At 41.6% G+C, this 16,596-nt stretch overlaps 1 protein-coding gene across 5 annotated transcripts in view; it reads left to right on the plus strand.

Annotated features, from left to right (window-relative positions):
• The window catches only part of LOC110520933 (talin-2), a 154,908-nt gene that overhangs the window by 60,620 nt on the left and 77,692 nt on the right, over positions 1–16,596 (plus strand). For 4 of the 5 annotated variants that reach the window (XM_036975461.1, XM_036975472.1, XM_021598375.2 and 1 more), the window contains 4 exons: positions 12,718–12,895; positions 14,689–14,786; positions 14,990–15,119; positions 15,725–15,883. In XM_036975461.1, coding sequence (XP_036831356.1) covers positions 12,760–12,895; positions 14,689–14,786; positions 14,990–15,119; positions 15,725–15,883 — 523 coding nt within the window. In that variant the 5' untranslated portion in view covers positions 12,718–12,759. Of the gene's footprint in view, positions 1–12,717; positions 12,896–14,688; positions 14,787–14,989; positions 15,120–15,724; positions 15,884–16,596 lie in introns of those variants that run through there. The other variant, XM_036975478.1, reaches the window with a different exon arrangement.

Genomic DNA, 16,596 nt, shown 5'->3' on the forward strand with positions numbered 1-16,596 from the left:
TCAGGCTGTTGATTGTGGCCTGTGGAAAGTTGTCCCACTCTTTCAATGGCTGTGCGAAGTTGCTGGATATTGACGGGAACTGGAACATGCTGCTGTACAGGTTGATCCAGAGCATCCCAAACCTGCTCATTGGGTGACATGTCTGGTGAGTATGCAGGCCTTTGAAGGACTGGGACTTTTTCAGCTTCCAAAAATTGTGTACAGATCCTTGCGACATGGGGCCGTACATTAAATTAAATCAAATCAAATTGTATTTGTCACATGAGCCAAATACAGTGAAATGCTTACGTACAAGCCCTTAACCATCAATGCAGTTTTAAGAAAATACAAAAGAAAAGTAAGAGATAAGAATAACAAATAATTAAAGAGCAGCAGTAAATAACAATAGATGGGCTATATACAGGGGGTACTGGTACAGAGTCAATGTGTGGGGGCAGCGGTGTCGAGATAATATGTACATGTAGGTAGAGTTATTTAAGTGACTATGCATAGATAATAACAGAGAGTAGCAGCAGCGTAGAAGGGGGGGCAATGCAAATAGTCTGGGTAGCCATTTGATTAGCTGTTCAGGAGTCTCATGGCTTGGAGGTAAAAGCTGTTTAGAATGCTCAAAAAGAAAGGAGGACCAAGGCACTCTTCATATAATTAATTCAAATGCCTTTATTTGTATGGCATGTTCAATGGGGAAAAAGGTTTTTAAAATCCGACGCGTTACGGCTGCATGGCCTTCGCCAGGGACTCCCTTTTACCAAAGAGCACATTCTGTCTACCTTCTGAATATTTTCAGTCTCCTGAGGGGGAATAGGTTTTGTCGTGCCCTCTTCACGACTGTCTTGGTGTGCTTGGACCATGTTAGTTTGTTGGTGATGTGGACACCAAGGAACTTGAAGCTCTCCACCTGCTCCACTACAGAAATGTAAAAGAATAAGCTGTGCTCCTTTTTTGAAAGTAGTCTTAAGTGGAGCAAGTATCATTTTAGAACCACTTACATAATGATTGTAGAGGATTTACACTTTGTTTTACTCAATACTTACAAAACCCTCTTGTGTTTTTATATTAGCTTAATTTAAAGTATTTATCCTCATGACTTAGGAATAAAGATTTTTTGGCTCAATTTAAGTATAAGTGGAGGTTCTTGTAGAGGGAAACCATCATATTAGCTCTACTAAATGGCAGAGTGGTTTCCTCTTAAATGCTTAGGGAGACGGGAGTCTATTTGGATCCCTGTGAAGCAGTGCTGGAGGACGTTCTACTTTTCTGGGTATTTTTAGCTAGAGTAAAAGGAGCTGTTTTCTCCCTGCCCCTGCGACAAGGGTAAGATTTACAATTTCTGTCAGCATCTGTATCTTCAAATTACATTAGAGGAAAGCCTATATCCTCTCTGAGCCAGCATCAGTGAAGACACAACAGCCTGCTCCTCGTTACTGTTTGAGACATACTACTTATATGTAGGGGTCAAATAGTGAATTTGCTGGTGGCTTAACGTCGCAAGTGCTGAACCGTTTGCCTTCGTTTATAGTACAATCGACATTCACAACCAAGAACACTCCTACTTAGGGACTTTTATTCCATACTGTAACACGAAGTATGACAGTTCTTTCAAAGCCTCTCCTGATAACCTTAAAATATCCCAGTACTGAGTAAAAAATATGTTCAATGCATTGTCTGTAGAGAAGGCCAAACATGGAGGCAGTAGTTAGCCGCGAGGTTAGTCGGTTGGGCCAGTAATCGAAAGGTCGCTGGTTCGAATCCCAGAGCAGACAAGGTGAAACATGTCACTGCCCTTGAGCAAGGTACTTAACCCCAATTGCCCTGGGGCACTGGACAATGGTGACCCTGGCTGTAACCCCACTCCCTGCGGGCGTCTCGGGAGTTGGGATATGCAAGAAACACATTTCCATTACACACTTGGAACAATGAACACTTGTACAAGAGTTAAACAGGACAAATATAAGCACTCCCAAAATTATTATTATTATTGTTATTGCACTGTTCATTGTTCATGGGCACAAGGCCAGTCTGAAGATGCCTTTGTATTAGAAGAGCGGAAAGTTAGAGTGAAGGCCTCAGATTGATGATTTATCATGGTGGTTGTATTTAGTTCAGCCCATAAATAGGCCAAACTATGGCTGTTTTCCGAGAACAGAAGTGGGTGTAACAAGGACATCTTGATATGTAAAGAATAGGAAGGTGATGTGTAGATTGTCATTGCTTGTGTGTGAGCCAAGTTTAAAGTTTTATTAGTCGTATGTACAGGCTACATGGTATACACCGTCCAACGAAATTCATACTTGCAGGTTCCTTTTTTAGTTGTATGTACAGCAGGTTTGTATTTAATGCACAAATAATTACGTTGTGTAATTACAGGATGTTTACTCTACTTTACATCTGCTCACAGGAGCCTGGAAATCCTACTCATACAAAAAGTGCAGTTTTTTATGATTAAGGTTAGTTAACCATCTCACTGGCTGTGCTATAGATGTGATATTTATGTGAAACATGTACTGTAGATGTATGATAAGTGTGACGATGCATCTGACAGAGTGATGTATCTCCTGTCTCGTTTGGTATTCACAACCCTGGGTAGTTAAAGAGATGGGTCATCATTTGCTGCTGCATGTTCTGTGGATAAATCACGCCTGGCTCTTAACTGAGGATGTATTTATGATGGCTGATTAATGCCTCTCTGCTAGCAAGCTGTTCTTCAAACCTCTGATTTACTCTTTTCCAATTAAGACACGTTACACTCGAATGTCATTAAATTCAGAAATAGCACATGCGGCTTAGCGGCCTTGAAATCAGATTGAATTAACAGTCCTGACCTTGACTTTCTGCCTTAGTAAAGTGCTAATGTTTGTGGTAGGTTGTATTGTAGTCATGGGGCTTGAATGTTATTTGCTATTGAGAGCTGGTGTTTATATGATTTGGAATGAATGATATCTGGATGGAATATATCAGGTCATCTTTAGTGGATGTGACTGCAACTCCCAGAGGGTTATTAGCCCCATGTTGTTCAGACCTCATAAGTGTAATGGTATAGACCAGAACATGAAGGATATTGTAAAGTGGGATATCCTCCCTATCCTTGTCATGTTTTTACCAGTTGGCCAACAATATATATTCTGTTGATGTATACACAATCCCTTTTATAGTGCCCCTAAGCATCACTTCACATACGACAGAGTGTGTGTGTGTGGCAGGCAGGCAGGCAGGCCCGGGGCATGTTGCCTGGGGTCACCTCTAGGCACACAGTAGGGGTGGGGGAGGCCTGGAACGCACACACTAGAGGTGACCCCAGGAGACATGCCCCAGGCCTGCAGCAGATTGACCTGTCTTTTAATCAGACAGGGATTGAAAGGGGGGATGAATGTGGAGCACAAGTGGAGGGTATAAAGATGAGAGAAAGGAACCCAAGGAAAGATTGCACTCATCAGCATATGACACCTTTCATCCTTCTCTCTCCCACCTTCTCAGAAAAATGCTGATGATGGATTTATTCTCGCCCTACTTCCTCATGCCAGTCACTTACAGATGTAGGATCTTAATTTGATCAGTCTTTTGTTGCTAAGAATTTGCAGATGAGCTTTGTGATTTACATATATTCACTGAAAACCCACACTAACATGTGGTAATTTTGCACTTTTCATGTAGCCTACGTTTGGCCAGCTAGTAGCCCAACCACCGATCAAGCAACATTATGGACTAAACGTTCAAATCCCGTTGCTGCAGGATTATTTTGCTGTGACAATATAGTTCAAATTAAGACCCTACATATGTTTTGTTTAATTAACAATCATAACTAAAGAAGTACATTTACTGAAGAAAATGTGTCTGCTTGCTAACTTTTTAAAAGCATGTATGGTTTTGAAATAAGTTACAGTAGTGGAAGTGACTGCAGTAGTAATGGTAGTGACTGGTTATAGTAGAAAAAAATAGCTAAATGGACTGATTGATTGATTGGATAGGATAGCTTGAACATGTGAAGTTGGTTTAAAGAGTTACTGTTGGTGAGTTATGTTATTCTATTGTATGCATATTTATATAGTTATAGTTCATCAACCTTCTACAGTGCCTTGCGAAAGTATTCGGCCCCCTTGAACTTTGCGACCTTTTGCCACATTTCAGGCTTCAAACATAAAGATATAAAACTGTATTTTTTTTGTGAAGAATCAACAAGTGGGACACAATCATGAAGTGGAACGACATTTATTGGATATTTCAAACTTTTTTTAACAAATCAAAAACTGAAAAATTGAGCGTGCAAAATTATTCAGCCCCTTTACTTTCAGTGCAGCAAACTCTCTCCAGAAGTTCAGTGAGGATATCTGAATGATCCAATGTTGACCTAAATGACTAATGATGATAAATACAATCCACCTGTGTGTAATCAAGTCTCCGTATAAATGCACCTGCACTGTGATAGTCTCAGAGGTCCGTTAAAAGCGCAGAGAGCATCATGAAGAACAAGGAACACACCAGGCAGGTCCGAGATACTGTTGTGAAGAAGTTTAAAGCCGGATTTGGATACAAAAATATTTCCCAAGCTTTAAACATCCCAAGGAGCACTGTGCAAGCGATAATATTGAAATGGAAGGAGTATCAGACCACTGCAAATCTACCAAGACCTGGCCGTCCCTCTAAACTTTCAGCTCATACAAGGAGAAGACTGATCAGAGATGCAGCCAAGAGGCCCATGATCACTCTGGATGAACTGCAGAGATCTACAGCTGAGGTGGGAGACTCTGTCCATAGGACAACAATCAGTCGTATATTGCACAAATCTGGCCTTTATGGAAGAGTGGCAAGAAGAAAGCCATTTCTTAAAGATATCCATAAAAAGTGTCGTTTAAAGTTTGCCACAAGCCACCTGGGAGACACACCAAACATGTGGAAGAAGGTGCTCTGGTCAGATGAAACCAAAATTGAACTTTTTGGCAACAATGCAAAACGTTATGTTTGGCGTAAAAGCAACACATCTGAACACACCATCCCCACTGTCAAACATGGTGGTGGCAGCATCATGGTTTGGGCCTGCTTTTCTTCAGCAGGGACAGGGAAGATGGTTAAAATTGATGGGAAGATGGATGGAGCCAAATACAGGACCATTCTGGAAGAAAACCTGATGGAGTCTGCAAAAGACCTGAGACTGGGAAGGAGATTTGTCTTCCAACAAGACAATGATCCAAAACATAAAGCAAAATCTACAATGGAATGGTTCAAAAATAAACATATCCAGGTGTTAGAATGGCCAAGTCAAAGTCCAGACCTGAATCCAATCGAGAATCTGTGGAAAGAACTGAAAACTGCTGTTCACAAATGCTCTCCATCCAACCTCACTGAGCTCGAGCTGTTTTGCAAGGAGGAATGGGAAAAAATGTCAGTCTCTCGATGTGCAAAACTGATAGAGACATACCCCAAGCGACTTACAGCTGTAATCGCAGCAAAAGGTGGCGCTACAAAGTATTAACTTAAGGGGGCTGAATAATTTTGCACGCCCAATTTTTCAGTTTTTGATTTGTTAAAAAAGTTAGAAATATCCAATAAATGTCGTTCCACTTCATGATTGTGTCCCACTTGTTGTTGATTCTTCACAAAAAATACAGTTTTATATCTTTATGTTTGAAGCCTGAAATGTGGCAAAAGGTCGCAAAGTTCAAGGGGGCCGAATACTTTCGCAAGGCACTGTACATCATTTGAAGTTTAGGATAGCCTGAGCATGAGAAAGTTGGTTTGGTGTCTCTAGTTTGAATGGTTCAAGAGTTACTGTTAGAGTTATTTTATTGGAATTTATGCAAATGTATATAGTTGATACAAGTTTTTAAGAACTTGAAGTTAGGTTAGCCTGAATTTTTTAAAAGTTGATATTCTTGCTTAATTTGCCAAGGAGCAGGAGCATGTTGAATAGCTACCACTGAATGTCTATGATTCTCATTCAAACCAAGTTCATTTATGCACATTGAAAAGGGTTATACTGTAGTTACAAAAGTATAAATGGTATCAAAAAGCCTTTGGCAAGCAGTCTAAGTAGGGTCAGACTGAACACCTCAATGTTGTTTTGGTGTTGATAGCTTAAATGGTGTAGGAGGAGATGCATGGAAGAATTTATCTTTTTTTTTTTTTAAATGTCCCAATGTACATAATTCTATGGGCCTTTTATTGCCATTGTAATGCATTGGGAGCTCATTTAAATATTGTTTTAGTACAAAAGTATAAATTATATAATAATAATAATAATAAGAGTATGTAAGAAGTCAAGAGCTGTGCTTTGCTTTCAGCAAGACTATCCAATGAATTCATGTACAGCTTAGGTTTTTGCATGCTCTTAGACAAGGGAATCAGTTATAGGTCTGAGGTTGTTTTAAATCTTATTAGAGCTTGTTAAAATCTCCTCACCCTGACTAGGCTGGGATAGGGAGCTGGTATGCTAATCCACCTTTGATCCTTATAGGGCTTTGCTTCTACTATTTACAGCTAGTGCTGCTGCATGAGAGGGTTGATTCTATTAGTAAAGCCAGACTAATGCATTTTTAGCTTCAACCCGCATGTTTTCCTCTTATTTGCTAATAGAGGACTAGCATTTTTGAGAAATGGCATGATCATTATCTATGTTATGTTTTGGTAGCCCATTAAGATTTATGTTAGTCCTTTCTTTGCCATGACCTTGAAATTCACTTAGTAGATAAGCTGATGGGGGTGGGTGTTTTTTTATTTTTTTTATCTATGTAGCCTAACAAGGGTGTTGCAAGAATACATCATTTTGATTCTGGTGTTGCAAGAGTATAGGTGTGGTATCATTTTTGTTTTCTATTACTGCCTGACCTTATTTGTTTGTAAACCTTCATCTTTTATTAAGGCACTTGCAATAAAATAGGTCAGGAGGTTATTTAGGTTTCATATGCTTGTGGGATTAATGAATGTGTACAGTTGAAGTCGGAAGTTTACATACACTTTAGCCAAATACATTTAAATTCAGTTTTTCACAATTCCTGACATTTAATCCTAGTGAAAATTCCCTGTTTTAGGTCAGTTAGGATCACCACTTTATTTTAAGAATGTGAAATGGCCCATTCCTCCTGACAGATCTGGTGTAACTGAGTCAAGTTTGTAGGACTTCTTGCTCGCACAAGCTTTTTCAGTTCTTCCCACTAATTTTCTATGGGATTGAGGTCAGGGCTTTGTGATGGCCACTCCAATACCTTGACTTTGTTGTCCTTAAGCCATTTTTCCACAACTTTGGAAGTATGCATGGGGTCATTGTCCATTTTGGAAGACCCGTTTGCGACCAAGCTTTAACTTCCTGACTGATGTCTTGAGATGTTGCTTTAATATATCCACATCATTTTCCATCCACATCATCTTCCCCCCTCATGATGCCATCTATTTTGTGTAGTGCACCAGTCCCTCCTGCAGCAAAGAACCCCAACAACATGATGCTGGCACCCCCGTGCTTCACAGTTGGGATGGTGTTTTTTGGCTTGCAAGCCTCCCCCTTTTTCCTCCAAACATAACAATGGTCATTATGGCCAAACAGTTACAGTGCCTTGCGAAAGTATTCGGCCCCCTTGAACTTTGCGACCTTTTGCCACATTTCAGGCTTCAAACATAAAGATATAAAACTGTATTTTTTTGTGAAGAATCAACAACAAGTGGGACACAATCATGAAGTGGAACGACATTTATTGGATATTTCAAACTTTTTTAACAAATCAAAAACTGAACAATTGGGCGTGCACAATTATTCAGCCCCTTTACTTTCAGTGCAGCAAACTCTCTCCAGAAGTTCAGTGAGGATCTCTGAATGATCCAATGTTGACCTAAATGACTAATGATGATAAATACAATCCACCTGTGTGTAATCAAGTCTCCGTATAAATGCACCTGCACTGTGATAGTCTCAGAGGTCCGTTAAAAGCGCAGAGAGCATCATGAAGAACAAGGAACACACCAGGCAGGTCCGAGATACTGTTGTGAAGAAGTTTAAAGCCGGATTTGGATACAAAAAGATTTCCCAAGCTTTAAACATCCCAAGGAGCACTGTGCAAGCGATAATATTGAAATGGAAGGAGTATCAGACCACTGCAAATCTACCAAGACCTGGCCGTCCCTCTAAACTTTCAGCTCCTTCAAGGAGAAGACTGATCAGAGATGCAGCCAAGAGGCCCATGATCACTCTGGATGAACTGCAGAGATCTACAGCTGAGGTGGGAGACTCTGTACATAGGACAACAATCAGTCGTATATTGCACAAATCTGGCCTTTATGGAAGAGTGGCAAGAAGAAAGCCATTTCTTAAAGATATCCATAAAAAGTGTTGTTTAAAGTTTGCCACAAGCCACCTGGGAGACACACCAAACATGTGGAAGAAGGTGCTCTGGTCAGATGAAACCAAAATTGAACTTTTTGGCAACAATGCAAAACGTTATGTTTGGCGTAAAAGCAACACAGCTGAACACACCATCCCCACTGTCAAACATGGTGGTGGCAGCATCATGGTTTGGGCCTGCTTTTCTTCAGCAGGGACAGGGAAGATGGTTAAAATTGATGGGAAGATGGATGGAGCCAAATACAGGACCATTCTGGAAGAAAACCTGATGGAGTCTGCAAAAGACCTGAGACTGGGATGGAGATTTGTCTTCCAACAAGACAATGATCCAAAACATAAAGCAAAATCTACAATGGAATGGTTCAAAAATAAACATATCCAGGTGTTAGAATGGCCAAGTCAAAGTCCAGACCTGAATCCAATCGAGAATCTGTGGAAAGAACTGAAAACTGCTGTTCACAAATGCTCTCCATCCAACCTCACTGAGCTCGAGCTGTTTTGCAAGGAGGAATGGGAAAAAATGTCAGTCTCTCGATGTGCAAAACTGATAGACATTACCCCAAGCGACTTACAGCTGTAATCGCAGCAAAAGGTGGCGCTACAAAGTATTAACTTAAGGGGGCTGAATAATTTTGCACGCCCAATTTTTCAGTTTTTGATTTGTTAAAAAAGTTTGAAATATCCAATAAATGTCGTTCCACTTCATGATTGTGTCCCACTTGTTGTTGATTCTTCACAAAAAAATACAGTTTTATATCTTTATGTTTGAAGCCTGAAATGTGGCAAAAGGTCGCAAAGTTCAAGAGGGCCGAATACTTTCGCAAGGCACTGTATATTTTTGTTTCATCAGACCGGAGGACATTTCTCCAAAAAGTACGATCTTTGTCCCCATGTGCAGTTGCAAACCTTAGTCTTTTTCATGGCGGTTTTGGAGCTGTGGCTTCTTTGCTGAGCGGCCTTTCAGGTTATGTTGATATAGGACTCATTTTACTGATACTTTTGTACCTGTTTCCTCCAGCATCTTCACAAGGTCCTTTGCTGTTGTTCTGGGATTGATTTGCACTTTTTGCACCAAAGTACGTTCATCTCTAGGAGACTGAATGCAACTCCTTGCTAAGCGGTATGACGGCTGCGTGGTCCCATGGTGTTTATACTTGCTTACTATTGTTTGTACAGATGAACGTGGTACCTTCAGGAGTTTGGAAATTGCTCCCAAGGATGAACCAGACTTGGAGGTCTACAATTTTTGGGCTGATTTCTTTTGATTTTCCCATGATGTCAAGCAAAGAGGCACTTAGTTTGAAGTTAGGCCTTGAAATTCATCCACAGGTACACCTCCAATTGTCTCAAATTATGTTAATTAGCCTATCAGAAGCTTTTAAAGCCATGACATTTTCTGGAATTTTCCAAGCTGTTTAAAAGGCACAGTCAATTTAGTGTATGTAAACTTCTGACCCACTGGAATTGTGATACAATGAATTATAAGTGAAATAATCTGTCTGTAAACAATTGTTGGAAAAATTACTTGTCATGCACAAAGTAGATGTCCTAACCGACTTGCCAAAACTATAGTTTGTTAACAAGAAATGGTTGGACTGTTTTTAATGACGCCAACCTAAGTGTATGTTAACTTCGAACTTCAACTGTATGTAGATACATTGTTACTTAGTATTTGAATGTTCACCAGCTTCTTTTTATTAGTGTGTTTATAATCACTGCACATTGTGTTGTCCGCATTATGCACCCAGTCTATTTTGGTTTGAACACATTGAGAGGGTTCATCACTACTATATGTTTTACTGTTGACTTGTCTTTTGACTTTAAAGATGCTATATTAGGCCATCAAGCAGCTGTAAGATTTTACCAAACACAGCTGGAAGTCATAGCCACAGCTAGCTTCCCATGTACCTCTGGAATTCTGGAGAACTAATTCCAGATTGTGTTGTAGCCTACACTGTCTGACTTTCATTTTGATGGGGCATGAGAAAATATTTGAAATGGTTTACTTGGGCCTATTCTGTTTAACCCCACCCCACCCCCCAACAAAAAAAACTCCATTGTGGCAATGGAGGTTTGTTGGTGATGACCCAATTCCACAAAACGTAGTGATCAGCGATCACATTGTCTCCAATGACGTGATCATGTCCAACATGTCCATCCAGCTCACTGTTGACTGTCTGATTCTGTGACTGGTGCTGTACTAATCCAGGCTGAGTAGGAGACCGTGGCTGGCTGTCGTCGGGGGCTCTGCTCTCTGCTATTATTATTACAACAAATCATTAGACATGAATCCCCTCCAGATGGCTTCTGACTTCAGCTCTTATTTAATTGTCCATGTTTACACTGCCCTCCAAGCTGCTCTTCTCTAATGTTTTGAGTAGTAAACAAACCTACCAGTAACTTAATACTGGAAGCCCTCTGGATAGATGAGAGAAAGCCCTGGTAATGGTATATGAGAGGACAGGGGTCTGGAAATAAATACTATTTTAAGTCTACTTTGAAGCATAATGTTTCGGTGGACACAGTAGAAACCAATTCGTTCTGTGTGTTGATATATCTGTGGTTGCGATCTGCTTGCTCCATGTTGTGTCGTCTCTGCTCTGTGATGGGTCTGTGTCGGCCTGAAAGCTGAGCTAATGAGAAGCCTGCTGCTGCTGTTGAGTGTTTGCCAGAAGAGAGAGAGGAGAGGAACTCGGTGAGAAATGGGTTCTCACGCTGCTACCGCTACTGTTAGCTCCGCTCCAGAGTAGTGATTATCCCCTTGGGTTTCATAATGTGGATGCTCCCTCTGTCTTGCGCTCTCTCTCTGGAGTGACTGCTGGCCTTCACTTGAGAATTTCATTGATTTGGAATAAAATATATCCTCACTGCCTAGAACAGGAATGTTCTAATTTTTCATTCATCGCATTTGAAGCCGACATGGCGGAGCTTTGAGCTATTATTGATGGATATAAAGCGAAACCCTGATGGAAAGGAGCGGGTGTTCTATCCTTTACGCAACGGCTGAGTTCCATTGAATGATTCTGCTTGTCTTCAGCTCCTCCTCCTACATTGTTTCTATTCCAAGGTTGCAACGGAATATACTGTGCAGTTCCTGCTTTCAAAATACATATTTACACTTTGATTATCACCACACAGTAAAGGCCATGTCACACCCTACTGCCCTTATAATGTTCCCTGAATCAGGGCTGTGTGTAGCATAACCCATCCTCTATGTGTGTGCACATGCCTGTGTATGTGTTGCCTGAGCTAGCTGGTCCTCATGTGGCCTTTCTAACAGAGACTAACCACATATCTGAGCCACAAAGGCGCAGCAGGACTCCTGTGGCAGGTTGTATGGAGCAGGCCCCATGCAGAGCCATTACCTCTGGCTCTTTGTGCTAAGGGACTATCTGGAGAGAAGAGGCTCTGTGTGGGCTGCAGGAGAAGGGTAGAGTCACTACTATGAAACACTGCTAGTCAGAGGGGACCTCATTCATAACCACATCATTAGAAACGTTTTCTCTGAAATTGCTCACAGAATGATTGTATGGGAAAACATTTTGTCATGGCTATATTTCTCTAAATGGAGTCAATTTGATGATTTCACAAGAACAGCTTAAATATGACCTTTGTCCCCAAGAAGGACATAGTGAATGTCAACTCATATTATCCATAATACAGTATTCCCCTGTACAGTATATCTAACATATATGCACTCCCTCTACCATAAAGGGGAAAATTGAAGGTTGTCTGAAAATGGTCTTGTCATCCAGATTTGACAGTGCACCGAGTAGAGGAAAGAATTGCTGAACTAAATTCTGAAAAAAAAGAGGCTTAACTGTTGGGTAGATCCATTGTGAATGGTTTTCCCTCCTGGCCAAGAGAAAGAAAAACATAAAATGGTATCATTAGTTAACTTTTGTCTGTGTGTTTTCTCTTTAGTAGGAATAGGAACTGCAGTGTACTGGAATTGGTTTGCCTTTTAACAGATGACATAACACCCACTGGTTTGACTCTGGTGTCTACTTGTAAGGGGTTGTACTTGTAAACACAGATAATGATGCTGCTCCTGAATGTAATTTCCTCGGTAGCATCTTCTGTCCTATTATTGTAGGTGACTACAGAGACATTTGCTTTCTGCTGAAAGGTTAACCTGCTCACCTTGGCTCGGCTCAGCATATGCTAAACACTGCCAGTAAACAATTCTACTTACTTCTTAACCTTGTAAGAAATCAGGAGAGATGGAAAGTAGCTGATGCATTAGACTCATTCAAAGCAGCGCTTCTACAATATACCTGAGGACAATTATGACCATATCCTGTATATGCTGTTCTGGTGTACATATCCAGTGTCATGTTATTCACATTTCCCTGAGCCACAGATATCTAAACACATATGTTTGTGTTTTTCAGGTGTGTAGGTTGGTGACACCAATAAATACATCACCAGTGAAAATGGTGGCCCTGTCACTCAAGATATGTGTCCGTCAGTGCAATGTGGTGAAGACCATGCAGTTTGAGCCCTCCACTCCTGTGTATGACGCCTGCAGGATCATCAGGGAGAGGGTTCCGGAAGCCCAGACTGGCCAAGGTGAGAGGTACCTCAAAATGGGGCGAACTACTGGTAATGGGGCCTCTTTGAATGTCAGAAATCTTCACTTGCATAAGGCTCAGTTGCACTAAGAGAAAATATAAATGCAAAAACTATATAATTACTTGTGTAAGTCACTCTGTACTGAATACTGTAGTCATGTCTGCTAAAAAATATGAATGTAAAAAAAAGGCATAAGTTTCTGATCTCCAATTCTGTTTCAGAGTGCATGAAAAGGATACAAACGGTTCAAAACTGTTTAAACAGGAGATAAAAACCCATGTCACCCACAGCATGGCTTTCTGACTACAGAAAGACAGGAAACTGTTTCAAAGCCTTAGTCTATGCTCTCTCTGAGAAGACTGGTTCAATTGGGGTCTGTGGGTGGTGTTCCTCGCTTGCGGAGGTGTTAGTTAGGCTGCCTGGATAAGCTCTCTGTGGTGTGTTAGGCAGGCTGGATAAGCTCTCTGTGGTGTGTGTTAGCCAGGCTGGATAAGCTCTCTGTGGTGTGTGTTAGACAGACTGGATAAGCTCTCTGTGGTGTGTGTTAGGCAGGCTGGATAAGCTCTCTGTGGTGTGTGTTAGGCAGGCTGGATAAGCTATCTGTGGTGTGTGTTAGGCAGGCTGGATAAGCTCTCTATGGTGTTAGCTTATCCAGCCTGCCTAACTATCTGTGGTGTTAGTTAGGCAGGCTGGATAAGCTCTCTGTGGTGTTAGCTAGGCAGGCTGGAAAAGCTCTCTGTGGTGTTAGTTAGGCAGGCTGGATAAGCTCTCTGTGGTGTTAGCTAGGCAGGCTGGATAAGCTCTCTGTGGTGTTAGTTAGGCAGGCTGGATAAGCTCTCTGTGGTGTTAGCTAGGCAGGCTGGATAAGCTCTCTGTGGTGTTAGCTAAGCAGGCTGGATAAGCTCTCTGTGGTGTGTGTTAGGCAGACTGGATAAGCTCTCTGTGGTGTGTGTTAGGCAGGCTGGATAAGCTATCTGTGGTGTGTGTTAGGCAGGCTGGATAAGCTCTCTATGGTGTTAGCTTATCCAGCCTGCCTAACTATCTGTGGTGTTAGTTAGGCAGGCTGGATAAGCTCTCTGTGGTGTTAGCTAGGCAGGCTGGAAAAGCTCTCTGTGGTGTTAGTTAGGCAGGCTGGATAAGCTCTCTGTGGTGTTAGCTAGGCAGGCTGGATAAGCTCTCTGTGGTGTTAGTTAGGCAGGCTGGATAAGCTCTCTGTGGTGTTAGCTAGGCAGGCTGGATAAGCTCTCTGTGGTGTTAGCTAAGCAGGCTGGATAAGCTCTCTGTGGTGTGTGTTAGGCAGACTGGATAAGCTCTCTGTGGTGTGTGTTAGACAGACTGGATAAGCTCTCTGTGGTGTTAGCTAGGCAGGCTGGATAAGCTCTCTGTGGTGTTAGCTAAGCAGGCTGGATAAGCTCTCTGTGGTGTTAGTTAGGCAGGTTGGAGACGCTCTTTAAGCTGTGAGCTCTCATTAGGCTTTAGAACAGATTTATATCAGCTAGAGAGTCTGATGGGCAGCATGATTACCCTTCTTTCCCAACTGAATGTCATTATATGGATAATTCATATGAATGTCAATGAGATCAGAAGAAGAGACATCCTCTACATCATAAAACAGTAACTACACGAGATGCAGTCAAAACATTGTTTTGTCAAAATAGACAGTATCTTTCATTTGGACAGCCAGCTGTATGTGTGTACTCTTAGTTGACTCATACTATTTAAACAGTCAATCAAGCAACTGTTCCCATTACTACTCTAATATACGTAAGTTCTCTGTGTCTCTGTTTCAGCCTCTGATTACGGCCTGTTTCTCTCTGATGATGATCCCAGAAAAGGAATCTGGTTGGAGTCTGGTAGAACTCTGGATTACTACATGCTCCGGAACGGGGTAAAGCTCAATCATAGAGCCCAATCAGACCCCTGGATCACACCTCATTCAGTTCTATTTAAATCTGAAGAGGTGTTGAGGTCTGTGGTAGATCTGACTTAGATGTTCTACTTACATACAGATGTTTAGGTGTTCTCTTCTTGGTTTATGTCACATTCCATCAAAGGTACTGCGTCTGATTCACCTCTCCCCTTGTTTCCCAGGATGTCTTGGAGTACAAGAAGAAACAGAGGCCCCAGAAGATCAAGATGCTGGACGGGGCAGTTAAAACTATCATGGTGGATGACTCTAAAACTGTGGGAGAGTTACTTGTTACCATATGCAGTAGAATAGGTGGGTAAACTCTCTCCAACTGCAATCTAAACCCAGTCAACCAATCCACTAGCCTTAAATTATTAAACCTGGTCCTATTTTTAGCTCACTACCTTACAGTATGGATGCACGCCCCCTAGCTTTCAGAACATAAGAATTAGCTATGGTACTGGCATAGTCCAGGTTTTATATAGATATGTCTGATGGTGTAAAACATATTTTCCTCCTCTGTTAAAATTATGGGTGGTAATTGTGTAGCCATAGACTGTGCTGTCCTCTCCTCTCATGGAGGTGTTTCTTTCCAAAGCCATATATTTCAGTTATGCTGGGCTGCCTGTGCCCAAACTCAATTGGGTGAGGAGAAGAGAGATGTCTGGTAGATCTCTTTATTGGCTGGTGTTTGTTTAGAGATGGCTTTCTGCTTGGCTTCTCCTCTTCTGACTTCCCACTTTAGTGTTCTGGCTGCTCTCCAGTTTCCCCCACTGTTTTTTTCTGGGCAGAGGGAGGAAGAGAGGGAGGACGTAGGAGGCAGGGGATGGTTTCTCTAATATGGCACAGCTCAACGTGCTGGCTCTGTGTTCTAAATTGATCCCTCTCTGAGTTTCTTGGCTGTGTCTCTTCTTCAGGAATCACCAACTACGAGGAGTACTCCCTGCTCCAGGAGGGGTTGGAGGAGAAGAAGGAGGACGGTCATGGGACAGGCACCCTGAAGAAGGACAGGACTCTGCTCCGAGACGAGAGGAAGATGGAAAAGCTCAAAGCCAAACTCCACACAGACGATGACTGTGAGTTTGAAGAGCACTTCCATAAGTGCACAAAATGTGTTGTTAATTGTCCAATATTACATGCTCCCTGTCAAAGCCGCTACCAATGTCTCATTAATAAGTACATGTAAGTCCAGTATCATCTCATTTTAACATGTGCTTTATCTCTAAATTCAAAGTCATAGTACTGTATCAATGTTTCATTATTCTACCACAATGTGACAGAAACAGGAACGTCACCAGGACCCGGCTTTCAGGGCTTTAGCCCCGACTGATTTTGGGTCAGCCCCGAATCTTTTTTACTGCTGTGAGTGTGTAAAAAATGTTGTATGGTCAACTGAATGAGCCGCTTAGCTGTGATTACATGAAACTTCTGAAGTCATCTAACTGTAATACAGTGACTTGTGAAAGTATTCACCCTCCTTGGCATTTTTCCTATTTTATTGCCTTACAACCTGGAATTAAAATACATTTTTGGGGGGTTTGTATCATTGGATTTACACAACATGCCTACCACTTTGAAGATGCAAAACAAACAAGAAATAAGAACAAAAAACGGAGAACTTGAGAATGCGTAACTAGTCACCTCCACAAAGTCAATACTTTGTAGAGCCACCTTTTGCAGCAATTACAGCTGCAAGTCTCTTGGGGTATGTCTCTATAAGCTTGGCACATCTATCCACTGGGCATTTTGCCCATTCTTTAAGGCAAAACTTCTCCAGCTCCTTCAAGTT

Source organism: Oncorhynchus mykiss, chromosome 1 (genome assembly GCF_013265735.2).
Source record: "Oncorhynchus mykiss isolate Arlee chromosome 1, USDA_OmykA_1.1, whole genome shotgun sequence".
Classification (NCBI taxonomy): domain Eukaryota; kingdom Metazoa; phylum Chordata; class Actinopteri; order Salmoniformes; family Salmonidae; genus Oncorhynchus; species Oncorhynchus mykiss.